Raw genomic sequence first — 27,407 nt, forward strand, 5'->3', positions numbered from 1 at the left:
ACTGATGCAAGCAGTAGAATCAGATACTTATGGAACAGCGGGGACTGTGAAGAAACACACACACACACACACAGGCACAGACACACATACACATGATAAGACACACTCTACACACATGTACACATGGATGTTGTATTGTAAATATGTGATAGTGGAGTAGTGGCCTGAGGGAACACACTACATGTATTGGGTAAAGTGTTATAAAATGTAATGTCATGTAATATTTTAAATTGTGTATATAACTTCCTTAATGTTGCTGGACCCCAGGAGGAGTATCTGCTGCCTTTGCAGCAGCTAATGGGGATCGTTAATAAATACAAAAATACAAATACAACATTTAGAGAATGTTCTCAGAGTGCTATTTAATTATCTTCAAATAATCTATTAAAAAATGATCAGAACGTTAATAAAACTTCCCAGGAAAACTTTCAAGAAACCATAGTAAAACGTTCTCGGAAACTCCCTGCAACCTAAAAAGGAAAGTTCCCATAAGAGGCTACATTTTTACTTTCGTTCTCAGAACGTTTAAAAAAACATTCTGTTTTATCGATCAGGAAGCGTATGGCTTCGTTCCCAGAACCAATGAGAATCCGAAAATGTACGTTCCCACAACTTCCAATGAACCAAATGTGCTAGCTTGGTTGTGTTTCAAATCAGCAGGTAATAATAATAACAATAATAATAAATATATTAATAATTCATACATTTGGAGATATTAATCATTTATAGATTTGGGGGGATACTTCTGACAAAATGTGTCTTATTGAAAAGACTAGGCTCCCCCTCCTCTCCCCTGAAACTAAACTAAAATACCAGTAGGCCTACATTTAATTTATAAACTGGGTAGTTTGAGTCCTAAATGCTGGTTGACTGACAGCCGTGGTATATCAGGGGTATGACAAAACACTTATTTGTATTGCTCTAATTACATTGGTAAACAGTTTATAATAGCGATAAGGCACCTCGGGTTTGTGAGAATCCGCGTGTCGTGCAAAGAACAGCCTTCAGCCGTGGTATATTGGCCATATACCACACCCACTCGGGCCTTATTGCTTAATTATTGCCTATGTTGGTTGGTTTGTTTGATATAAGCGTGTGGAAAATAATTTCCTCCTGAAAACAATAAACTATTCTATTCTAGATTAAAAGCTGAATATAATAGAGTAGAATTGAATAGTACAACTACCTCTTTCAGATTTCTTGACCACCGATAGGATATAATGCCAGATATAATGGGTGAAGCTCGTGTCGTGGTTTTACTCGGTACTCGCTTGGCTGGGCCTGCGCGTGAGCTAGCACGCGCCAAGCGAGAAGAGGGAGAGGGAGGGAGCGAACTAACATCGGCGGCAGCAAGCCATCAGCCCCGTAATCGAGAAAGAAAAGAAAAGAGAAGTTACGCAAGAAAGAATTGCTGTAATGTTCTCACCTGCTGGGCTACATTGGGTAAATTAAGTCCACCAGAGGCTCAGGTGACAGAGGAGACCGTTTGGGAACTCCGTAGGAACAAAACAACAAAAGCAAAAATACGGGATTTAACACAGGCAGTGACAATAAAACAACACTCCCTGACAAGTGGTCTGTTAGCTGCCGAAAGAGCAGGCAGGACAAGGAAAAGGGAAATAAATACGTCATCTGCTTCTCCCTTAAGGTATTTAAACGTTATTTTCAAAACATCAATTCTCACTGAACTTTAAATTCATGAAACAATGAAGACTTAGCCAGAACTCATCAAGTGTCTCTGTAGTAGCTAACGTTAGTTAGCTAGTGAGTGGTGTTCGCTAGCTACAGTAGCGTTTTGCTAGCGACTAACGTTAGCTAAGCTAGCTAGCTAATTTACGCTAGCTGACTAAACGTGTTGTTTTCCAATAAACTTTTGGTGGTGTTTTTAATAACCCGAACAGTGAGGGAGTGCTTCAAGACTAGAGGGGGAGGGCAGGTTCCCTTCTTGACATATTCCCCTCTACACATTTCCTTAAAATGATAGCTGCGGAGGTCAGTAGTGAGGACACGGGCTCTGTCTCGACAGGGGTGGCAGGCGGCGGAGGCCCCGAGACGGCCCATTTTCCGTTTTATCCCAACCAGACCAGAGTGCGGGTCACTGATTTTGGCCAGCGATCAGCACCAAACTCCCGCTACCAGTCGAAAACCTCACCGGACGCCCTCCCTGATATGAGTATGATTTACCCCGTATCTGGAGGAGATATTACCGGACCAGTCCTGTCCGCTACAGGGAATGGTGGTGGTGGACACGCAATTTGTCAAGGAACAAGCTCAGGGACCATTGGCGGTGTGTGCTACTCCCCCACCTCAGAGGGGCCCGGCAGCCGGATATCACCCACCTCTGCGAGTCCAGACGGGCCCAGTGTCTTCCCCCCACTACCACCACCACCTCTGCTGCCCGCAGGCTACGGGGGACTCGGCACTGTGGATGAAAGCGACATGCAGGATGGACCAGAATACGAGGAAGAGGAGGTGGTCTTCCCGCTCTCAGCGCCGCCCACTAACCAGTAAGGACTTTTCATATTCACTCAAATTGTTCTATTGTTCATTGACACCTAGCTAACAATCTAAAAGAGGGTTTTATTGAAACGTCCTGGGTATATTTCCTTCCTGCTGCATCCACCACCAGTGCTCAAGTATCTATTCAACGTATTGACTACTGCAGTTTTTAACATGCCCCAAATGACAGGTAGGCAGTCAAATTGAAGGAGGGGGTTCAGGCTGTTGATCATCAATCTAGCCATGTAGTGAATAATGCATGAACCTGTCCTGAAAACAATTTCCATATCTCATACTTTAGAGAAATATTTGTATACCTACAGGTTAGATTATTCTCCCAACTCAGCCAGTTTGTTTGTATGCAATTATGAATGCAATATATAGTACCAGTCAAAAGTTTGGACACCTACTCATTCAAGGGGTTTTTCTTTATTTTTACTATTTTCTACATTTTAGAATAATAGTGAAGACATCAAAACTATGGAATCCGGTAGTAACCAAAAAAGTGTTAAACAAATCAAACTATATTTGAGATTCTTCAGTAGCGAGCCATGATGACAGCTTTGCACACGCTTGGCATTCTCTCAACCAGCTTCACCTGGAATTCATTTCAATAAACAGGTGTGTTAATTTGTGGAATTTCTTTACTTAATGCGTTTGAGCCAGTCAGTTGTGTTGTGACCAGATACAGTAGGGTTGGTATACAGAAGATGGCCCTGTTTGGTAAAAGACCAAGGCCATATCATGGCAAGAACAGCTCAAATAAGCAAAAAGAAACAACAGTCCAATGTAAGACATGAAGGTCAGTCAATCTGGAAAATTTTCAAGGACTTTGAAAGTTTCTTCAAATGCAATTGCAAAAACCATCAAGCGCTATGATGAAACTGGCTCTTATGAGGACTGCCACAGGAAAGGAAGAGTTACCTTTGCTGAAGAGGATAAGTTCATTAGTTACCAGCCTCAGAAATTGCTGCCCAAATAAATGCTTCAGAGTTAAAGCAACAGACATATCTCAACATGATCTGTGCAGGAGGAGACTGTGAATCGGGCCTGCATGGTCAAATTGATGCAGAGAAACCTCTACTAAAGGACACCAATAAGCAGATGCGTACTTGGGCCAATAAACATGAGCAATGGACATTAGACGGGGGAAATCTGTCCTTTGGTCGGATGAGTCCAAATTTGTCTTTAGGAGACGCAGAGTAGATGAACGGGTGATCTCCATGAAGCATGGAGGAGGAGGGGTGATGGTGTGGGGGTGCTTTTCTGGTGACACTGTCAGTGATTTATTTAGAATTCAAGGCACACTTAACCAGTATGGCTACCACAGCATTTTGCAGTGGTACGCCGTCCCATCTGGTTTGGGCTTAGTGGGACTATCATTTGTTTTTCAACAGGACAATGACACCTCCAGGCTGTGTAAGAGCTATTTGACCAAGAAGGAGAGTGATGGAGTGCTGCATCAGATGACCTGGCCTCCACAATCACCCGACCTCAACCCAATTGAGATGGTTTTGGATGAGTTGGACCGCGGAGTGAAGGAAAAGCAGCCAACAAGTGCTCAGCATATGTGGGAACTCCTTCAAGACTGTTGGAAAAGCATTCCAGGTGAAGCCAGTTGAGAGAATGCTAAGTGTGCAAAGCTGTCATCAAGGCATAGGGTGGCTACTTTGAATAATCTCAAATAGAAAATATAGTTTGGTTTGTATAACACTTTTTTTGATTACTACATGATTCCATATGTGTTATTTCATAGTTTTGATGTCTTCACTTTTCTACAATGTAGAAAATAGTACAAATAAAGAAACCCTTGAGTAGGTGTGTCTGAACTTTTGACTGGGACTGTAATTTCCAGAATCATTGTAATGCGGCAGGTGTAGCAAATTTGAAATCTATCCAGCACTTGTCAATAAATGTTTTTATATTAATTGTTCTGGCCACAAATTAGAGTTTTTTTTTTTTAACCACACAATCATGTGGTCATAACCATATTCAATGGAAATGTTTTCTCATGGAATAATAATTCCTCTCACATCCTGCTCCTGAGTAAGGGTAGCCAATGTCTGCTGCTGCAGGCTTTTGTGTCAGTGTTGCTGCAGTAGGACTATCCATTGTGGGAGATTAAACATATTGGGTTTCCCTACACAATCATATTAGCCTATATCTTTGTAGTGTGTGTGGCACTCGTTTTTGTCAGTCTCATTAGTGAAGTGCTGAGCTTTATCATTTCTGGCCTCACGCTGTGAGATATGGAAATAACTGGGGCTGGAGTGTGAAATCAGCTCTTATTTTAGGAGTTACATATCTCCCTGTCAGATTGGCCAGCTTTTTAGCTGAAAAAATAAATGTTGAGCTCAATGAGTCAGTGGATTCTCCTCTGGTGTCCTTTACATCCCTTTCTGCCGGGGCACCAGGCAGTAGCAAAGATGTAATGAAGGGGACTGATTTAAATTCCCCCCCCTTGTTTTCCACAATGGCTAGGTTTCCATCCAATTGGTGACAGATTTTCATGTACTTATTCTAAAATCGGCATAAAGAAAACATGCACTTTCCCACCAGTGGGGTATTTCCACCAAACTGACTTGTTGCGGATATAAAGCATTGCGCGACAATTTAGTGCATAGAAGGTACTTTTTTTGCGTAAGTTATGTCCTGAATAAAAATCTAAAGTTCAATGTGTTTCCATTGCATTTTCAACACTACCTATTTTAGTTTTGTCACAAACTGTTGCGTTAAATAGCATATATGCATTCTGGTCTTGGCACATACGTTCTAGCCATCAGCTCTCAAATAGTGCCGGTAGGCTAGCCTACTTCAGGAATTATTATGAATAAGAGCGAGAATTTTGATTTGTCAAATGGCAGCCGATCATCATGTCACCAAAATAATTTCCTCTATTGGAAAGGAGCATCATGCTCATCACTGTGGACTTTCACCACCCTGTGAAGTGACTCGTAACTTATTTTATCTTTAGTGGGAGGACCTGACAACATATCTTCACGTGACTCCAAGTTTACCTTCATATGATGGTTATTATATCAATATTTGAGCATTAAGGCTTTCCCAACACCATTTCTCGCCTAATTTACAAAAAGATCCCACCATGTTGAAGGAAAACATTCTGTCGACATTTTATGAAATTGTACCGACATTTCTTGTTTCCATCAGCCCAGTCTTTTTTTAATACGCCAGATATATATATATAGTGCAACCGATTTTAATTTAATTTTAATTTTAATATATATTTTTTGGGACTAAATATTTTGTTGTGCGACCAGGAGTTTTATTTTGGGAGTACTGTGAGACTAGGAAGGAAAATCTCAGATTTTATAATTGTTGTAATAAGGCTTTGCTGTACCGTTTTTTAAAACTTTTTTTCTCCGAGTGCACTAGAAAAAAAAAAAAGTGCAGATTCAATAGCGGCACAGTAGCACCATTACTACAGCGAAAACAGCTTGCATCTAGCGCAACGATCTGACCCATATTACTGGTGCAACATTTTTATCTTCCTATAGAGGATCGCCAGGAACACATTTTATATTCATAAACCATGTGTGCTGTTCTAAAACTTCTCGCGTGTTAACTGTTTGTTTATACTTTGTTCAGTCATGTTACCTCATTGGCTGGCTAGCTAACAACCTGGTACATTTACCAGCATATGCAAACATTTGGGGGCACAAAGAAAGCAAAAGGGATAGCTTGTTCTTCCGGAGATCAATGATCATAGACATGAATATAAAATGCGTTCCCATCACAAACCAGACATTTAAATGTTTTCTATAATGTATCTCAATAGGAAAATAGTTTTTTTTACATAATGTAGGAACCTAATATTCCACAAATGACTTGTTAATATAAATACCTGTCATAGAAATTACTAATTTACCTTTCCTAATAAACTAATGTATTTCAAATCAAAGTTTATTTGTCAGATGTGCCGAATCCACAGGTGTAGTAGACCTTACAGTGAAATTCTTCCTTACAGGTCCTAACCAACAGTGCAAATTAAGTAAAAAAAATAGGTATTAGGTGAACAATAGAATTAAATAAAAAACAGTGAAAGTTAACAGCGAGGCTATATACAGGCACCGGTTAGTCGGGCTAATTGAGGTAGTATGTACATGTAGGTATGGTTTAAAGTGACTATGCATATATAAACAGAGTAGTAGCAGCAGTGTAAAAGAGGGGTTGGGGACACACACGCATGATACAAATAGTCTGGGTAGCCATTTGATTACCTGTTCAGGAGTCTTATGGCTTGGGGGTAAAAGCTGTTGAGAAGTTTTTTGGTCCTAGATTTGGTGCTCTGGTACCGCTTGCCATGCAGTAGTAGAGAGAACAGTCTATGGCTGGGGTCTTTGACAATTTTTAGGGCCTTCCTCTGACACCGCCTGGTGTAGAGGTCCTGGATGGCAGGCAGCTTAGCCCCAGTGATGTACTATTTACAGTTATATATTAGTTTCTAGGGTACAGCTTGCTTCAAAAGTAACTAATTGATATAGGCCCAATAAAGCCTGTATCTCAATTTTTTTTTAAATTTAAATATGTATTTTCTGGTGCTCCTAACTTTTATTTGGAGCCCTGGTCAGGTAATTAATCTACATGACATGGTTGGATGGAAACCTGGGTAGTGAGGTGTTTGTTTATTTATTTAACCAGCCACTCATCAGTCCACTACACTGACTCAATGTGAGACATTTCACACGACTGGAGTCTGATGCAACACAAGTTCCTCTTCTTTAGCTGGTATTATGTATCTTAATGTGGTGTGTGTGTTGGTTGAGCTGCGGTGACCTGGCTGCTGCAAACTAGCATGTGGTGTGAGGTACTGTGCCAGTGGTTACAAATTACCCCACCTCATCTTGTCATGTATAACACAGTGCGTTGCAATTCAACTTCAAATACCAGAGCAAAATAGTTTCGTATCAAGTCATTTTTCTTATTGAGTGATTTATATTTATTTTCAATGAAGCCTAACACTACAGATCCACTACCTAGCGAAAGATAGCAGTTTCATCATCACTTTTCATTGATACATTATAGTTGAGGCCCTAACACATTTTAACTAATGCTTTAATTCGCTAATTGGAATGCACACACCATCTACACACAAGTCCATAGGCGACTCTTTACAATGTCAGACTCAGAGCTGCACACCCTTACTTCCCTGGGAGCCTAATGGACCACAGTGTAATTGCGAGGACTCCACCCTTGCTATGAAATGATGACCCAATTAAGATGCGGGTCTCCTCCGCATGTGGCAGTGATCCACTGTGACAGAGGGTTGTCGACTGGAGCCTTGGCAGGGTGACTGTCTGAAGCAGTGGTGCCGTCCCATGGATGATACGTAGTCTGATTCTAAAGGCAGTCAGTCAAGTACACGGTGCATAGCCCAAGAGTCAGTGAACTTAACAGTTTTGGTGAGGTTAAATCAACCCATTGTGTGGTGTCTTAAACACATTGTAAAACTCATGTAGGCTAGGCCTTAATAGCCTACATTTCTACCGGTATTGGTGGTGATGGGTAAATACAAGGCCTGGCCTACTTCACTGGAGAATGTCTTGCTAAAATGTTATCATAGAAGGTCACTTCTGAGGTGACCTGGTATTTGCAGCATAGGTTCATCATCCCTGGAGACTGTCAGAAGCTATAGTCTTTAGTTCTCATGTTCATTTAGAGGTGCTTAACTTAGCACTTTGTAGAATGCCATGGAGAGGGAGAGCAACGCAACCAGCAGCAGACTCATTCACGCCTCTGTACAACAAAGGCTCATTCATAAACAATGGCGGCAGCGGTGGGATCAATGTTTCACACTAACAACTGCATAACGAAGATGTCAGAAGGCCTAATGTCGCTCTCCCCACCTCGGAGAACGCCAGCCCAGTGCCTGAGCCAAAACAAACAGGGTACCTCGAAGATTAGAGAGGATTTAGTCATAACCCCCCCACCCCCAAAACCCCCACCAGATAAGCAGTTGGTCATGAAAATGTCTCTTGCTGAAGTGCTAATTGAGCACCCACGCTCCCTAATTGCCTTTTGAAACTTGGCACTGGTGGAATTCCTAATGGCACAAGGATCAAGTTACATACCTATCCCCTTGCTGAGACTTATCTTTAGAGCCAAATACTACAGTCCTTTTTATAACAATACACACTTTACATTTTTTTTTTAAAGTCTCAGTAATTACACAGATTTGCTGAGTGGTGATCCCAACAATTAGAATTAGCTTGGGCCTATAAGAACCTTATTAATGTAGCCTAATTTCCTTGGCTTAAGCTTTTGAAATTGCTGCAATGCGCAACGCTGAAAAGCCACAAGACGCCACTCTAAAACTAAATGCCGTAAAACTAAATGGTGGTTGACAGTCCTCTCGGTTGTAGCTACATTCTTATGTTTTTGTCGTCTTACAAACTAAATGCATACATCAGTGCAATAATGGTAACGTTCATATTTGGTCAAACACTGTGCATTGATAAGGCATGCAGTTTCCATACATTTTCTACATGTTGTGCAATGTCCTGTCATGCCCCTCCATACCCACACTGGCCTGCCTTTTCTCTCCTGCATCCTGTTTTCAAGACTTCTGAGCTTCTCATTGTGGCCTCCACAGGATCTTCAGGCATTCTACAATAGTTTGGGATTTAATTTTTTATCATTCCTTTTCAGAACTTTTACTCAATTGTCACAGAACAAACACATTTAGCTACTGAATATTTTACCTAACTATGACTAATCAAACGTATGACTTCACTGAAACACTTCCTCTGTTTGAGTTTGAGAGCGATAGAACAACCCTCAGGGTGTTCTTCCCTCATTAGCCCATTGTCAATTAAATCAGATGGGACATGATTACTAGTCATTTTTGGAGGAGCAAAGCTCTTGGAACTCTAACTTCTTTGGGCTGCAAGCCCGAAGCCGGGCACAATATGACAACAGCCACTTCAAGTGCAGGGCGCGAAATTCAAAAGATATTTTTTAGAAATATTTAACTTTCACACATTAACAAGTCCAATACAGCAAATGAAAGATAAACATCTTGTGAATCCAGCCAACATGTCCGATTTTTAAAATGTTTTACAGCGAAAACACCACGTATATTTATGTTAGCTCACCACCAAATACAAAAAAGGACTGACATTTTTCACAGCACAGGTAGCATGCACAAAACCAACCTAACTAACCAAGAACCAACTTCATCAGATGACAGTCTTATAACATGTTATACAATAAATCTATGTTTTGTTCGAAAAATTTGCATATTTGAGGTATAAATCAGTTTTACATTGCAGCTACCATCACAGCTACCGTCACAAATAGCACCGAAGCAGCCAGAGTAATTACAGACACCAACGTGAAATACCTAAATACTCATCATAAAACATTTCTGAAAAATACATGGTGTACAGCAAATGAAAGACAAGCATCTTGTGAATCCAGCCAATATTTCCGATTTCTTAAGTGTTTTACAGCGAAAACACAATATAGCATTATATTAGCTTACCACATTTGCCAGAAACACAAGCCATTTACCAGCAGCAAAAGTTAGCGATCGTAACAAACCAGCAAAAGATATATAATTTTTGACTAACCTTGATAAGCTTCATCAGATGACAGTCCTATAACATCAGGTTATACATACACTTATGTTTTGTTCGAAAATGTGCATATTTAGAGCTGAAATCAGTGGTTATACATTGTGCTAACGTAGCATCTTTTTCCCAGAATGTCCGGATAGTTTTATGACACTCACCTATTCTGACCAAATAACTATTCATAAACGTTACTAAAAAATACATGTTGTATAGGAAATGATAGATACACTAGTTCTTAATGCAATCGCCGTGTTAGAATTCTAAAAGTAACTTCATTACGACATCCAGCTTACGTTATAGCGAGAGAGTGCCCAAAATCTGGGCGCAAACTAATAGTACACATGTTCGACAGATATATGAAATAACATCATAAAATGGGTCCTACTTTTGATGATCTTCCATCAGAATGTTGTACAAGGGGTCCTTTGTCGGGAACAATCGTTGTTTGGTTTTAGAATGTCCTCTTCTCCAGTCAATTATCAATCAATCAATCAAGTTTATTTTATATAGCCCTTCGTACATCAGCTAATATCTCGAAGTGCTGTACAGAAACCCAGCCTAAAACCCCAAAGAGCAAGCAATGCAGGTGTAGAAGCACGGTGGCTAGGAAAAACTCCCTAGAAAGGCCAAAACCTAGAGAGGAACCAGGCTATGAGGGGTGGCCAGTCCTCTTCTGGCTGTGCCGGGTGGAGATTATAACAGAACTATGCCAAGATGTTCAAAATGTTCATAAGTGACAAGCATGGTCAAATAATAATCATGAATAATTTTCAGTTGGCTTTTCATAGCCGATCATTAAGAGTTGAAAACAGCAGGTCTGGGACAGGTGGCGGTTCCATAACCGCAGGCAGAACAGTTGAAACTGGAATAGCAGCTAGGCCAGGTGGACTGGGGACAGCAAGGAGTCATCATGCCCGGTAGTCCTGACGTATGGTCCTAGGGCTCAGGTCCTCCGAGAGAGAGAAAGAAAGAGAGAAGGAGAAAATTAGAGAGAGCCAAGATGTTCAAAATGTTCATAAATGACAAGCATGGTCAAATAATAATCATGAATAAATGTCAGTTGGCTTTTCATAGCCGATCATTAAGAGTTGAAAACAGCAGGTCTGGGACAGGTAGGGGTTCCGTAACCGCAGGCTTAGCACGGAAAGCTAGCAAAGTGGCGCGAAGCTCTCCTTCCTGAACAAAGGCACACAACGCAACACGCCTAACGTCCCGAAAAAATTTCTATAATCTAATCAAACTATATTGAAAAAACATACTTTACGATGATATTGTCACATTTATCAAATAAAATCAAATCCGGAGATATTAGCCGTCTATAACGACAGCTTTTCAGAAGGCAATACCCGGTCCCTTCTCGCGCCTTCCTGAAAACAGGAAATTGGTGTCACGTCATGCCAAGAGCTCTTATTCGACCTCAGATCAAGTTATACACTCCATTTCTTATCTCACTGCCTGTTGACATCTAGTGGAAGGCGTATGAAGTGCATGTATACTAATACATATCAAGCACATTTATAGGCAGGCCCTAGAACAGAGCATCGATTTCAGATTTTCCACTTCCTGTCAGGAAGTTTGCTGCAAAATGAGTTCTGTTTTACTCACAGATATAATTCAAACGGTTTTAGAAACTAGAGAGTGTTTTCTATCCAATAGTAATAATAATATGCATATTGTACGAGCAAGACTTGAGTACGAGGCCGTTTGAAATGGGCACCTTTTATCCGGGCTACTCAATACTGCCCCTGCAGCCCAAAGAGGCTAATGTCCCACTGATTTTAAACGAGTCAAAAGCTCTTGGTAGGTTTGAGTTATTCCAGGGAACCTGATTGGCAACCATAAGGTTGTATATTTGTTTCCCGTGTGGGCACTGTGATGGATATGGGGCAACATTCAGACTGGGCTCTAAAGACTTCGCCCTCCACCAGTGTCAATTAGTGACAATTATGCCAACGTATGTTGTGTGGATTAATGAGAGTAAAAAACAAATGTCCCTTGCTGGAAGTTGATAGTTGACTGGGCGTTGTGTTCAAGAATGGACTATACTGCTTGATATGATCCGGATGACTGTGTGATCACCCTCTCCGTAGGCAATGTGAGCAAGACCTTTAAACAGGTCAATATTCACAAGGTTGCGGGGCCAGACAGATTACCAGGAAGTGTACTCTGAGCATGCGCGGACCAACTGGCAAGTGTCTTCACTGACATTTTCAACCTCTTCCTGACAAAGTCTGTAATAACCACATGTTTCAAGCAGACCACCATAGTCCCTGTGCCCAATAAAGCAAAGATGACCTGCCTAAATGACGACCGCACCGTAGCACTCATGTCGGTAGCCATGAAGTGCTTTGAAAGGCTGGTCATGACTCACATCAACACCTTCATCCCGGAAAACCTAGACCCACTCCAATTCGCATACCGCCCCAACAGATCCACAGATAACACAATCTCAATCGCACTCCACACTGCCCTTTCCCACCTGGACAAAAGGAACACCTACAGTGGGGAGAACAAGTATTTGATACACTTCTGTTTTTGCAGGTTTTCCTACTTACAAAGCATGTAGAGGTCTGTAATTTTTATCACAGGTACACTTCAACTGTGAGAGACGGAATCTAAAACAAAAATCCAGAAAATCACATTGTATGATTTTTAAGTAATTAATTTGCATTTTATTGCATGACAAGTATTTGATACATCAGAAAAGCAGAACTTAATATTTGGTACAGAAACCTTTGTTTGCAATTACAGAGATCATACGTTTCCTGTAGTTCTTGACCAGGTTTGCACACACTGCAGCAGGGATTTTGGCCCACTCCTCCATACAGACCTTCTCCAGATCCTTCAGGTTTCGGGGCTGTCGCTGGGCAATACGGACTTTCAGCTCCCTCCAAAGATTTTCTATTGGGTTCAGGTCTGGAGACTGGCTAGGCCACTCCAGGACCTTGAGATGCTTCTTACGGAGCCACTCCTTAGTTGCCCTGGCTGTGTGTTTCGGGTCGTTGTCATGCTGGAAGACCCAGCCACGACCTATCTTCAATGCTCTTACTGAGGGAAGGAGGTTGTTGGCTAAGATCTCGCGATGCATGGCCCCATCCATCCTCCCCTCAATACGGTGCAGTCGTCCTGTCCCCTTTGCAGAAAAGCATCCCCAAAGAATGATGTTTCCACCTCCAAGCTTCACGGTTAGGATGGTGTTCTTGGGGTTGTACTCATCCTTCTTCTTCCTCCAAACACGGCGAGTGGAGTTTAGACCAAAAAGCTCTATTTTTGTCTCATCAGACCACATGACCTTCTCCAATTCCTCCTCTGGATAGAAACTTCAGATGGGCCTGGACATGCGCTGGCTTGAGCAGGGGGACCTTGCGTGCGCTGCAGGATTTTAATCCATGACGGCGTAGTGTGTTACTAATGGTTTTCTTTGAGACTGTGGTCCCAGCTCTCTTCAGGTCATTGACCAGGTCCTGCCGTGTAGTTCTGGGCTGATCCCTCACCTTCCTCATGATCATTGATGCCCCACGAGGTGAGATCTTGCATGGAGCCCCAGACCGAGGGTGATTGACCGTCATCTTGAACTTCTTCCATTTTCTAATAATTGCGCCAACAGTTGTTGCCTTCTCACCAAGCTGCTTGCCTATTGTCCTGTAGCCCATCCCAGCCTTGTGCAGGTCTACAATTTTATCCCTGATGTCCTTACACAGCTCTCTGGTCTTGGCCATTGTGGAGAGGTTGGAGTCTGTTTGATTGAGTGGGTGGACAGGTGTCTTTTATACAGGTAACGAGTTCAAACAGGTGCAGTTAACCTTTTCTCAATAGGGGGTGCTGTTTGCACTTTGTAAAAATTTCGTTCCCAAATTAAACTGCCTCGTACTCAATTCTTGCTCGTACAATATGCATATTATTATTACTATTGGATAGAAAACACTCTCTAGTTTCTAAAACCGTTTGAATTATATCTGTGAGTAAAACAGAACTCGAGTTGGAGCAATTTTCCTATGAGGAAGTGAGAAATCTGAAATCTGCAGGCTGTTCTGAGGTCAGTTTATTAATTTGCATGTCTTCTATTGGTTGAGATGCACTGCATACGCCTTCCCCTGGATGTCAGCAAATAGTGAGAATTGGAATGGAGTTGCTAGGCAGATCTGAGGCCTTATAAATGGGCTGGCAACGTGGGGTCCTCTCTTTCCTTCGTTCGCCATGACGCAAGACAGACCTCAGGATGGCGTTCTAGAAAGCTCCCGTTATAGCCCTTAGATATATCCGGCTCTGATTTTATTCGATATAGGTGTTAAAGACATCATAATGTTATTTTAAACCGAGTTATATCAGTTTATATCAGTATATTGCGATTTTCGGGTATTTATTTGTGCTGCGTTCTGGTGAGTTGGGCACGTCTGGGCCTCATGGCTAATGTTTACTGCTAATTCCAAAGTTGAAGGCGACAATCTACAACCGAGCAACGATTATTTTGGACAAAGGACAACTTGCCCAAGATTCTGATGGGAGCTCATCAAAAAGTAAGAACTATATATGATGTTAATTCGTTGTTCTGTTGAAAAATGTAAAACTCATATTCCGCCATTAATTTCGGTGCGGTCTCGCTTTAACACACGCTGTATGTCGTAGTAACGTTCATTTTAAAAATCTAACACAGCGGTTGCATTAAGAACTAATGTATCTTTCATTTGCTGTCCAACCTGTATTTTTTAGTCAAGTTTGATTAGTTACTGATTAGATTAGGTGCCTCTCCCAAGATTTCTCCCGACATATTGTTGGCAGCTTGGCTACTATTCTCATTGTATAACCACGATTTGTGCCTCTAAATATGCACATTTTCGAACCAACTCTATATGTATTGTGTAATATGATGTTATAGGACTGTCATCTGAAGAAGTTTGAGAAGGTTAGTGAAAAAATTAATATCTTTTGCTGGTTTATTCGTTATCGCTATTGTTGGCTTGAATCAATGCTGTTGTGTGGTTGGCTATTGTAGTAAGCTAATATAATGCTATATTGTGTTTTCGCTGTAAAACACTTAAAAAATCTGAAATATTGGCTGGATTCACAAGATCTTTGTCTTTCATTTGCTGTACGCTGTGTATTTTTCATAAATGTTTTATGATGAGTATTTAGGTAATTCACGTTGGTCTCTGTAGTTATTCTAGTTGCTTTGGTAAGAGTTGTGATGGTGGTTGCAATGGTAAACTATGATTTATACCTGAAATATGCACATTTTTCTAACAAAACATATGCTATACAATAAATATGTTATCAGACTGTCATCTGAGGAAGTTGTTTCTTGGTTAGTGGCTATTTATATCTTTATTTGGTCGAAATTGTGATAGCTACCTATGCAGGAAGAAAATGGTGGAGAAAAAAAAGTTGTGTCTTTTGCTATCGTGGTTAGCTAATAGATTTACATATTGTGTCTTCCCTGTAAAACATTTTAAAAATCAGAAATGATGGCTGGATTCACAAGATGTGTATCTTTCATCTGGTGTCTTGGACTTGTGATTTAATGATATTTAGATGCTAGTATTTACTTGTGACGCTATGCTAGGCTATGTTAGTCAGCTTTTTTACTGATGGGGGTGCTCCCGGATCCGGGATTGTGTGCAAGTAGAAGTTAATACAGGTAATGAGTGGAGAACAGGAGGGCTTCTTAAAGAAAAACTAACAGGTCTGTGAGAGCCGGAATTCTTACTGGTTGGTAGGTGATCAAATACTTATGTCATGCAATAAAATGCAAATTAATTACTTAAAAATCATACAATGTGATTTTCTGGATTTTTGTTTTAAATTCCGTCTCTCACAGTTGAAGTGTACCTATGATAAAAATTACAGACCTCTACATGCTTTGTAAGTAGGAAACACTGCCGATTTTGCAGGTTATCAAATACTTGTTCTCCCCACTGTATATGAAAATGCTGTTCATTGACTACAGTTCAGCGTTCAACACCATCGTGCCCACAAAGATCATCACTAAGCTAAGGACCCTGGGACTAAACACCTCCCTCTGCAACTGGATCCTGTACTTCCTGATGGGCCACCCCCAGTTGGTAAGGGTAGGCAACACATCTGCCACACTGATCCTCAACACTGGGGCCCCTCGGGTGCGTGTTTAGTCACCTATATTCCCTGTTCACCCACGACTGCGTGGCCAAGCACGACTCCAACACCATCGTTAAGTTTGCTGAAGACACATCAGTGGTAGGCCTGATCACCGACAAAGATGAGGTAGCCTATAGGGAGGAGGTCACACTGCCAGGACAACAACTTCTCCCTCAATGTGAACAAGACAAAGGAGCTGATTGTGGACTACAGGAAAAGGAGGGCTGAACAGGCCCCCCCCATTGGCTGTTCTAATAGGTACTTTAGTATTGCCAGCCTAATCTCGGGAGTTGATGGGCTTGAAGTCATAAACAGCGCAATGCTTGAAGCACAGCGAAGAGCGGCTGGCAAATGCAGGAAAATGCTGTTTGAATTAATGCTTACGAGCCTGCTGCTGCCTACCACCGCTCAGTCAGACTGCTCTATCAAATCATAGACTTATAATATAATAACACACAGAAATACAAGCCTTAGGTCATTAATATGGTCAAATCCGGAAACTATCATTTCGAAAACAGAACGTTTATACTTTCAGTGAAATACAGAACCGTTACGTATTTTATTGAACGGGTGGCATCCCTAAGTCTAAATATTGCTGTTACATTGCACAACCAATGTTATGTCATAATTATGTACAATTCTGGCAAATTAATTACGGTCTTTGTTAGGAAGAAATGGTCTTCACACAGTTCGCAACGAGCCAGGCGGCCCAAACTGCTGCATATACACCCTGACTCTGCTTGCACAGAACGCAAGACAAGTGACACAATTTCTCTAGTTAATTTCTTTTAATGTTAGCAGGCAATATTTACTAAATATGCATGTTTAATATATACGTGTGTATTGATTTTACAGAAATACTCATTATAAATGTTGATGAAAATACATGTGTTATACATGGAAATATAGATAAATCTTCTCCTTAATGCAACCTTTGTCAGATTTAAAAAAAACTTTACTGAAAAAGCATAATCTGAGTACGGCGCTCAGAGCCCAAAACAGCCAAAATAAATATCTGCCATGTTGCGCCGTCAACATTAGTCTGAAATAGCATTATAAATATTAACTTACCTTTGATCTTCATCAGAATGCACTCCCAGGAATCCCAGTTCGACAAATGTTTAATTTGTTCCATGAAGTCCATCAATTATGTCCAAATAGCTTCTTTTGTTAGGGCTTTTGGTAAACAAATCCAAACGCACGTTCAGGTCCAGTCGGACAAAAAGTTCAAAAAGTTATTACAGGTCGAAGAAACTTGTCAAACTAAGTATAGAATCAATCTTTAGGATGTTTTTATCATAAATGTTCAATAATGTTCCAACCGGAGAATTCCATTGTCTGTAGAAAAGCAATGGAACGAGAGCTACCTGTCATGTGAAATGCGCGTGACTGAGAACGAGGCTGCTGCCAGACCCCTTAGTCAAAGACCTCTCATCCGGCCCCCCTTCACGGTAGAAGCCTGAAACAACGTTCTAAAGACGGTTGACATCTAGTGGAAACCTTAGGAAGTGCAAAATAACCTATATCCCACTGTATTTGATAGGGGCTGAGTTCAAAAACTACAAACCTCAGATTTCCCACTTCCTGTTTGGATTTTTTTCTCAGGTTTTTGCCTGCCATATGAGTTATGTTATACTCAGACATCATTCAAACAGTTTTAGAAACTTCAGAGTGTTTTCTATTCAATACTAAATAATAATATGCATATATTAGCATCTGGGACTGAGTAGGAGGCAGTTTACCTTGGGCACGCTATTCATACAAAAGTGAAAATGCTGCCCCCTATCCCAAAGAAGTTTTAAGAAAGGCATTGATGTTTATGGTTAGGTACACATTGGTGCAACGACAGTGCTTTCTTCGCGAATGCACTTGTTAAATCACACGTTTGGCAAAGTAGGCTGTGATTCAATGATAAATTAACAGGCAACGCAGGACAAGCTAGATAACTAGACATGGTTGTTGATATTACTAGTTTAACTAGTGATTATGGTAATATTTTTTTATAAGATAAGTTTAATGCTAGCTAGCACCTTACCTTGGCTCCTTGCTGCACTCGCATAACAGGTAGTCAGCCTGCCACACAGTCTCCTCGTGGAGTGCAATGTAATCGGCCATAATCAGTGTCCAAAAATGCAGATTACCGATTTGTTATGAAAACTTGAAATCGGCCCTAATTAATCGGTCGACCTCTACTACAGAGGGTAGTGCATATGGCCCAGTACATCACTGGAGCCAAATTTCCTGCCATTTACAAATTTCCTGCCATCTTTGCTTGTTTACTATTTTATTTTTATTTAACCTTTATTTAACTAGGCAAGTCAATGATTTGATGCCGTCAAGACGGGCACTCTACTTCCATGCCACACACCGGCCCCTACTCCTCTCGCCCCTCCCCCCCCACCCTTGTGCTGCACTTTGCTTGTTTCAGCAGGTCGGCTCTCGAGTTGCAGGAGCAATTCTCCATTGAAGTTTACCTAGCCCCTCCAGTTTTTTTTCTTCTTTAAAACACATGCATTTCAACTATCCATATATATATATATATATATATATATATATATATATACCAAAAATATCACAAATAATTTCAAATGCCCATCCCTAGTGTGCGTCAAACGAGTCCGTGTGCCGTCACTCTCTCGCTCTGACTGAGGGTAACAAGCTGTGACATTCCATGTGTGAAGAAAAATAGAGCATTTTCACAGCTGCTCCCTTTTTCCCCACTGTGGAAAGTAAAAACAAAAAAATTGGTTTTAGACAAGTTGAAGAAGGGTCTGGTTAGTGCATAAATCCATGCAGTGTTTTGAAGCTGTGGCGTTTTGTACATTTACCTAAATAATCCTGGGGTTTGTAACCAATACGGAATTTTGGGGTGAGTGTGTTTTGAACCATGCACACCGCTAGCTTCAGGTGTGGTTGTATGTAAGCCGTTCACATAAGCACCCAGAGGTCATGGGATTATGTGTGTTGCCATGCAACCTCACTCGTGTGATACCACTCCTTACCCCCACTGCCCCACTTCTCATTAAACCTATAGGCTGCGTGCTCATGATACGTGGCTTTATTTTACGCTCCAGAGAGCGAGGGAAATGGAGAGAGATTCATCCTTTCTGCTTGGCTTGAAGATGCAGACGGACTCAGCCTCCTCATCCTGTAAGACAAACCTCTTCGCTCAATGTTTAGACGATTAAAAAATACTGGACAACTGATCAGAATAATTTTTTTAATCACTTAGCAACTCTTCCAGCATTATGTGAGGTCCATTCCAGTAGCCCTCTTCCTCCTTTGGTTGCTGCTTACTGACCCTAGAGTGCGGAGATTACTTTATCTGGGCAGCAGGTTCATAGCATGGCACAGATGGATTTAGAGTTGTGTTTGCATTGCTTTCCGCACCGGAGCACTCAGACCCTAGTCACTCCAACTCGGCAGCAGAACAATCAGCATCAGTGGAGCGGGAACTCCTTGTGAGAGAGCGGGACAGACCAGGAGATGCAGCAGAGAGCGAACTCCGCGTAAGTGTGGCACCTAGCCATCCAGCCCTCCTTACTTTCCTAACAGGCTGGTAGGACAGGAGATGGAGGTGGATGATGCTCTATCTCTTTTCTCTCTCTTTGTTATTCATCTCTACCAGACAGAGTAAGGTTTTTGGAATTACCCATACCTTAATCCCCTAAATATATTTTTGTAAGGCTTTGCTTTTTGTTTGGGTGAGTTAATGCTATGATTCTATATTTCATTGATCGATTGTTGGAGTCCACATTAATTGGATCCATTGATGTAACAAATGTTCCCTAGGTTCTCCTCCTGCACTTACAACTTGATGCTCCTTTGAGTTTTTCTACATTATCTCATTTGAATATGGCTCCAAATATCACATTTTTGTTTTTAGAAAGTTGCACATGAAAAACTTTTATTTTACGTTGGAATAAAGCAAACTCCTAACTCAAATTGATGACCACTAAAGAAAACCGTTGATTGAGGAAGTTTAATATAAATTGAAATAGGCATGTTAGAGATTGGATGATAAACCAAATATTATTGACACTGACCATATTGATCACTTACCGCAGGCATTTTGCCCAGCTCTAGGCTATATGTTTGCTGGACCTTGTGGGCACCAGTTAAGGAGGACAATCCCATCCGTGCGGGGAAAGCGTGATTGGCTTGTTTCCCCTCATGACCGCTGGCAGCTCAGCTGAGGCGCATCGCTAATCTAAAGTGGTGCAGTTTCATTACTTGTTGACGTTGATGAGGAGTGACTTGACGTCTTCTGAGATGTTTTAGCATGGTGGCATCCATTGTGAGAGGAGGAAGGGGGAAAAACAGGAGCGGGAATGCACACGAGAACTAGAGCCAGAGAGAAATGGTAATTCCTCAATCGAACATCAACAAGCTGAGTCTGCCCTCTCAGCCCTAGAGATGTAGCCCTTGGAAATCGAGAGGTCCCTGTCCCTCTCGCCCTCCACGCCATCCGTCCAGGGCTAACCAGAGGTCATGTCCTGAATGCTCAAACACAGATGCATTTCTGATTCATCAATTTGATTTGAGGAGCCCAGCGAAAGGGAAAAGACAGTACATGATATATAGCTAGGCTATTGGCTTGTTTCCCTTGGTACAATTTGAGGGTTCAAGCTGCGAAATGCTTTCCCAAAAATAATTTCGAAACCTGTTCCTTCAAAGTGGCTATTTTGAACTACAAATAATATCATTGTGTAAGTCCATCTGTAGAGGAATCTCACATTGGTCCTGCCAAATAATATTTTCAGTGAGTAGTCTAGCCTAATGAAATCGGGTAGCCTAAATGCTACAGTGTTTTTACATGGCCATATTTGATGTGAAAATATAAGCTAGGTTAGTCTACACCTAAAACATTTAGCCAGAGGTGAACCTTGATGTGCCAAAGCTGCATGCGACTAGACACCTTCTCAGCAGCTCCGAGGGAGGTAGTTTTTTATGAAAAATTACAGTTCTCAGCCTGTAGCCTCCTGTGGCAGAAACCCTTCCACAGGTTGTCAGTCCAAATGGAACACTCTGAATGGTCTGAAAATTGCTATTGTGAACGTCAGCACCCTGGGAATCTAATGCAATAGTCTGTTTTATATAGATTTCAGAAATACTTTTGAGAGAATTGCAGGGTTTCAGCTTGTTCATATTGCCCTGAATACTCTTGCACATTGGTTTCATAGGTGGAAACTGTTGTTGTATTCTTCACTCAGCTAATTGAGGAAAAAAAACATTTTGTATTGGTTAATCCTCTCAGGATACACTGTAGCGTACTGGCTATGTGCGATACACACTGACTCAAACGGAGGATTTAAATAATTTGCTTGCTATGCTTCCTTCCGAAACTGTCAAGACACGTCATTACAGCAGCCACTAACTCTGTCTGCCCGCACTATGCTGTGTGTGACAGCTCTCTGTGGGTTTCAGATAGGAGCCTCCCATCTAGTCCTCAACACTAAATCTACCCAACTCTCTTCCTCTTTCTCATGAGTGGTGTGAATTTCTGACTTTGCATTAAATGTGACATATGCAGCTGGCACGAGTGAAAAAGAGACACTCTTTTTCACTTGTGCCAGCTGCATATGTCACATGCTGGAAATGGAGGCCCTCTTCTAACATGTTGAAGTGGAGGAGCCTCTGTTGCCTGCTGTCATGTGATGTAACTCCCTGTACCTGGGCTTCCTGTGAGAAAGGGGTACCTAGACTCTGCGAGAAGAGTGCCTGCTTCCACTGTGTGGGTGGGTGGAGGTTTGTTTTGCTTTTTACCTAGCCTATTAGGTGAAGGACATTCATGTTTGCATGACCAGTCAGTTTTATTGTTGACAAGTTTAGTTTGTTCTTTTAGTGCACAGTATGCAGGATACAGAGCAGCCTTATTTTAGGCTTTTTTTTTTTAAGAGTAGTGCTTAAGGGTTAAACTAGTAGCTGCCAGTAGGAACAGCCAGTGCAGAGCTTCACTGTGCTGCTCTTGATTCATGCACTGACACAACGAGGCATTCCTCAGGCTGATAAAACCAGCGTGTCCTATCGCTGCTCTTGTGGTTGATGTTCATACCCCATTCATCACAACACCCTGGCTAACCCCGGCCTCCCCCAAAACGTGCTAAAGTACACCTATATATAAAAAAAAAAATCTTGTACATTAGTGAGGACTGCGTTGTCATAGGGTGTAACAATTTCTTAATTTTGATAAAACATTGCTTAGTTTCCATGCTTTTGTTGCTTTGAAAGTAACTGTATGCAGTAGCTTAAGTAACTTTTAGCTGGTTACTGCACATAGGTCGGTGGAATATTTATAGACGTTTTTAATTTTAAGGATGGGAAATGGAAAGTGTTTCTACGAACTCATCTCTCACTGAATAAACTTACGCACACAAGCGTTTTCAGACGTGGTGGGAGTGGAACACTTATGACGGGTGTTGCAATGAAAAATATGACAAGCATCGGTCTAACACTATAAAAAGGAACACTGAAATTATTCAATGATAATCTAATATTTGCAAGAGTTGCACTTTTAGAATGTATGCAAGAAAATTTGCCCAAAAAACATTCACACCGTGGCCCCTAGGCTAATCAGCCATCTCTTTCTACTCACACATCCACCATCAGACACCATCGTGACTATAACAGCTATACAGACAGTTCTGATCTAAGGCAATTAAATTCTCTCCAGTGCAGCTACAGAGTAGTTTAGCAAACCTGGACGTCTGTCCAAGCCACAGCTGGCCAGTACAGCTCCGCTCAGGAAGAAAGACACACAGCCTGGGGGAGTTTCACTGTAGGAACCCACCTGCCTTAGCATTAACACTCCACTCCCTGTGAATCTGCACAGCAGCACTGAGTTTACTGTGGACCTTTTTATAGAGCAGTCCTTTGACCCTATCCTCACTGGAAGGTTTAATAAGGAGGTCAGTCCATGCACAGCTCTCGCTCTGCTTCCTGCGGATGGAACCCCCACTGTCTTCTGGCCTGTAAAGTATGATGATGAGAGGATGCTCTGTGCACATATCTCATGGTGCAGGTAATGCGTGTGTTGGCAAGCCGTGTGGTGTTCCCTTTTCAGGCTGAGTGGTTAATAGTTGCTGGATAAATAAATAAATAAACAACCGTGACCAACAGTAGAGATGGAGAGGAAAAAAGCCTGGAGCTGTTACATCTTTAGTGGAATCACAACCCCGGTTGTGCTGATATTATTTGACTCTGAGCTACAAAGCAGACTGTGTGTGTAGGCAAACACCAAATGACTCACCCCTGGATCAGACTCTTTCCGCTGCTGTTATTGTGTTGTCGTTGTTTCAGATTGAGACAGGCAGGATATTTGCTCTATGCAAATGTTTGAATAATATGGCTCTCTATACACTAGGAAAGATGCATTTGAAATGAGAATGATCATGAATCAATTTCAGCTGTTTCAGAGTTTGAAATTACAGTAGGCTTAGGCCTGCTTAGACACTTAATAAACCCCATCTTTTCAATATATACACCTTTTAGCATCTTTCCAACATCTGCCTAAACTAAGTCGGCAAACCTGACAGTAGAGTGAGTTCTCTCGCTCTCCCTCCCTCCGACACCTGCCTCGTTCCCTCGGCTGTTTGGACCATCTCATTAATGAAGACCTGAACGTCCAATTCAACAGCAATACTGTTGGTTCAGGCCAACATTTATCTTCCACCCCACCATTTGTAGGCATTGTACTATAGTCAGTCTCCATGCTGACAGATGTCTCCATGCCCCTATATACATGACGGGGTACCAGTACGAGTTGAGGTAGATATGTACATATAGGTAGAGGTAAAGTGACTAGGCAACAGGATAGATAATAAACAGTAGCAGCAGACTATGTGATGAGTCAAAGGAGTTAGTGCAAAAAGGGTCAATACAGATATTAACTATTTAGCAGTCAATCATACGCTCACTTCTCACATCTGTCTACCTCAATCTCTCCATCAAACAAAACCTTCAGCCTGCCAGTCTCTTAACCCCCTCCCAGGAGCTCCACTGGCCCTTTCCCCGTCCACAGCACACATACCCCCACACCAGACTTCATCGCTCTCATTCTTTTTTTTTTACAATAGCATACCCCTGCTCCTCTAAACCAGATGGGAGCCCTTAAAGTCTTGTTTTTGAAAATAACTGTGACAACTCATTCATCTCACCCCCCCCCCCCGTTCTGAGGCGTTAGCCCAAAATCTGGGCCAACGTGTAAATGTTTCACCCATCTGGCGGGAACGTTAAATCGGTGACCTGCTGAAACTTTAACCAGTGGTAGAAAAGCTTCTGTTTGACTAAAAAAGCAGCCTGCTTTTAATGGTGCGGCTGAAGCTTAAAAAGCTTTTGTCGTTTACGCTCCGTTCCACTCCTCTCGCCTGTTTTAGTGGCTGCTCTATATAGGTAGACTAGAGGGTGAAATCTTGGTGCAGTTTCTTACTAGCTTAATATTTCAGAAGATGTCAATGTAATGTTATGCTCAAACTCGCTGTTGACTTGAGAATTGACCCTAGAGTCCTAGACACTTTCTCAAACTCAGTGGTGTCTTTTTAAACGAATAACATGAATAGTGGTGATCCCTCCTTGTTTTGGCTAGCATAGTTTGCTGGCATTTTAGTCTTATCTAGTTTTATGTAGACTAGACAAGAGCATTCTATCAAGTCCAAGGGCAAGGCCGTATACTACGATCTCTGCGAGACCAAGAACCCCAAAACAAAGCCTAGTCCCAAGTCAAGACTATAACATAACAGACCCAGTCTAGTACAGGGTTATTTTGAGCAGCAGGCTAGGCCTATTTGTTTGCCTTGAATCAGTCACAAATAATCCCTGTGTGGTTGTTAGGGTTTTATGAATGAGGGTTAGTAAAGAAGAAATGGTCTAATTTATTAAACTCTTTGATTCAGACGTTTTTTTAGGAGACATGGATGAATGAGTGTTAACCACTGAATGATTACTAATGATGGACCAACGAGTAAAAGGTTAATTGAATATGTGACTCTGAGTCTGTGTGTGGGAGCGAATGACTAACAAACTGAGAATGGTTTGAGATGTTGGGAACTGAAAGAGTTCATGTGACTGAATGGAATAGCCTAAGATAATGATAGATGGGGTGAACAATGGAGTGGGTGTTTGGATGAATGTGGTAAGTCAATTTATGAATGACACTGCAGCACAGTTAATCATAAATTCAGTGATTTTATTTATTATTCATATTGTTTTACAAAGTGAACCCAATTTGAACTTGCACAGCTATTAGGCTGATTTTATTTTTGCATCACAAAAGTGTTACATTTTTGTTTTTGATTTAAAAAAAGTGTATTTGAATCACATTCTGGCTAATGTCACGCTGTGCAACAAGCCTACATAAAGACTGTGTTACTGTGTGTATGTCCCTCCCCCCTCGAGTTCTCTCAGGTGGTATGCTTCATAGAACACAGCCTTAGTGTTGACAATGTCTCCCAGAGAGAGAAAAAAAGTGTAATATTGAGAGCTGAATACAGAGGACAAAATGGTGTACATGTAGGCCTAGGTATCCAAGGTTGTCGATGTCCGTCCCTCCCTCCCTTTGTTTTAGGTGGTACCATGGGAAGCTGGACCGGACCATTGCTGAGGAGCGGTTGCGGCAGGCCAAGACCCCTGGCAGCTACCTCATCAGGGAGAGTGACCGCCGGCCCGGCTCCTTTGTCCTGTCCTTCCTCAGCTTGACCAGCGTGGTCAACCACTTCAGGTCAGTCAAAGCATGCGCGTGCACACACGGAGTTTATTACTTCACAATGTATAAGTCATGACGCAGGTCAATCGCACAGACGCAGAAGTATGTCTCCATGACCTGCATATCGTGGGCTACAAACCTTTTTTTGTAGTCCCATGGTTCTTAAACTTTTTCAGCTCGAGACCCAAACAAGAAATGAACCGCTATCCTGTGACCTATCTCTGTGGGTTACAGATAGACGCTATGAATACTGCACAGACCACCGAGTCTAAGTTTATAGCCTTAGCCACCATGTCTCTAACAGCCTGCATCACAGAGCAGAACAGAAAGTGAGCCAATGCAGATGTTAGACATAACATTCAGGATCCCATCGCTGGCTCCTTTGGGGCAAGTGCGTGGGTGAAGGTGAGACTTGTCTTTGACAGAGGGGTGCGTGGGTGGATGGCCCGGCAACCATGTTTCCGATTACCAGCAGGCAGGACATTACCTCCACCCCCCCCATTTACCTTTTGGGGCTCAGGTAGCCTAGTGGTTAGAGCGTTGGTCCTGTAACCGAAAGGATGCTGGATTGAGTTCTCGAGCTGACAAGGTAAAAATCTGTTCTGCCCCTGAACAAGGTAGTTAACCCGCTGTTCCCCGGTAGGCTATCATTGTAAATAAGAATTTGTTCTTAACAGACTTGCCTAGTTAAATAAAACTGTACAAAAAATAAAATAAATATCCATCCCCTCATCTTGGTATTGGGTCTCCATCAGACATTAGCCCCTGACGACACTACCCACTCGCATCTACTGAAATGTGGAGAAGTAATGACCTTTTCACAGCACTCCTGGTGTGTGAAGTTTTCTGGGTTTCTCCAGTGCTTTGGATGGCTTTCTGAGGCTGTGAGTAGATGTTAGTCAGAACATGCATGCAGCCATCCACAAATGGCAGTTATGTCTGCCCTATCTAGGCTCTGTGTCCACAATACTGTAGGGTCCTTTTGTAGCTCAGTTGGTAGAGCATAGCACTTGTAACGCCAGGGTAGTGGGTTAAATTCCCGGGACGACTCATACGTAAAATGTATGCAAGTCGCTTTTGATAAAAGCGTTTGCTAAATGGCATATTATTTATTAATACCTTCAGGGTGTGTGCACTGTACATTCAACTGTATTCATTCCAGTGAGTTCGATATATCTGTCGATAAGGCCCGGCCTGCATTCATGACATCAACCCCGCCTGGATCAGATCAACACCAAGCATTTCAATAGACGATTGATTAACGTATGGGGAAATGATGACATCTCATTCACATCATTTCTTTAGAGACATGATAGCATTGATGCTGGAAACCCTTGTGGAATGGTATTAGGAAGGCAACGTTAAACAATAGCCTAACCTTGTGAAGATGTCCTTGAATGGTGTCTAATCTACTGTACATTAGTCAGACAGAGATTTGCTCAACAGATGGGCTGCGACTGAAGGATTATTCTGGGCTCCCCACTGTTAGCTGGCTCGCCAAGACT

General features: G+C 41.8%; 1 protein-coding gene across 2 annotated transcripts in view; it reads left to right on the forward strand.

Annotated features, from left to right (window-relative positions):
- The first annotated feature begins 1,296 nt into the window (after positions 1-1,296).
- LOC120047874 (ras GTPase-activating protein 1-like) overlaps positions 1,297-27,407 on the forward strand; it is a 47,553-nt gene continuing 21,442 nt past the window's right edge. Inside the window, exons 1-2 of one of the 2 annotated variants that reach the window (XM_038993484.1) lie at positions 1,297-2,507; positions 25,765-25,917. In XM_038993484.1, coding sequence (XP_038849412.1) covers positions 1,978-2,507; positions 25,765-25,917 — 683 coding nt within the window. In that variant the 5' untranslated portion in view covers positions 1,297-1,977. The remainder of the gene's footprint in view (positions 2,508-25,764; positions 25,918-27,407) is intronic. The other variant, XM_038993567.1, reaches the window with a different exon arrangement.

Source organism: Salvelinus namaycush, chromosome 1 (assembly GCF_016432855.1).
Source record: "Salvelinus namaycush isolate Seneca chromosome 1, SaNama_1.0, whole genome shotgun sequence".
NCBI classification, from domain to species: domain Eukaryota; kingdom Metazoa; phylum Chordata; class Actinopteri; order Salmoniformes; family Salmonidae; genus Salvelinus; species Salvelinus namaycush.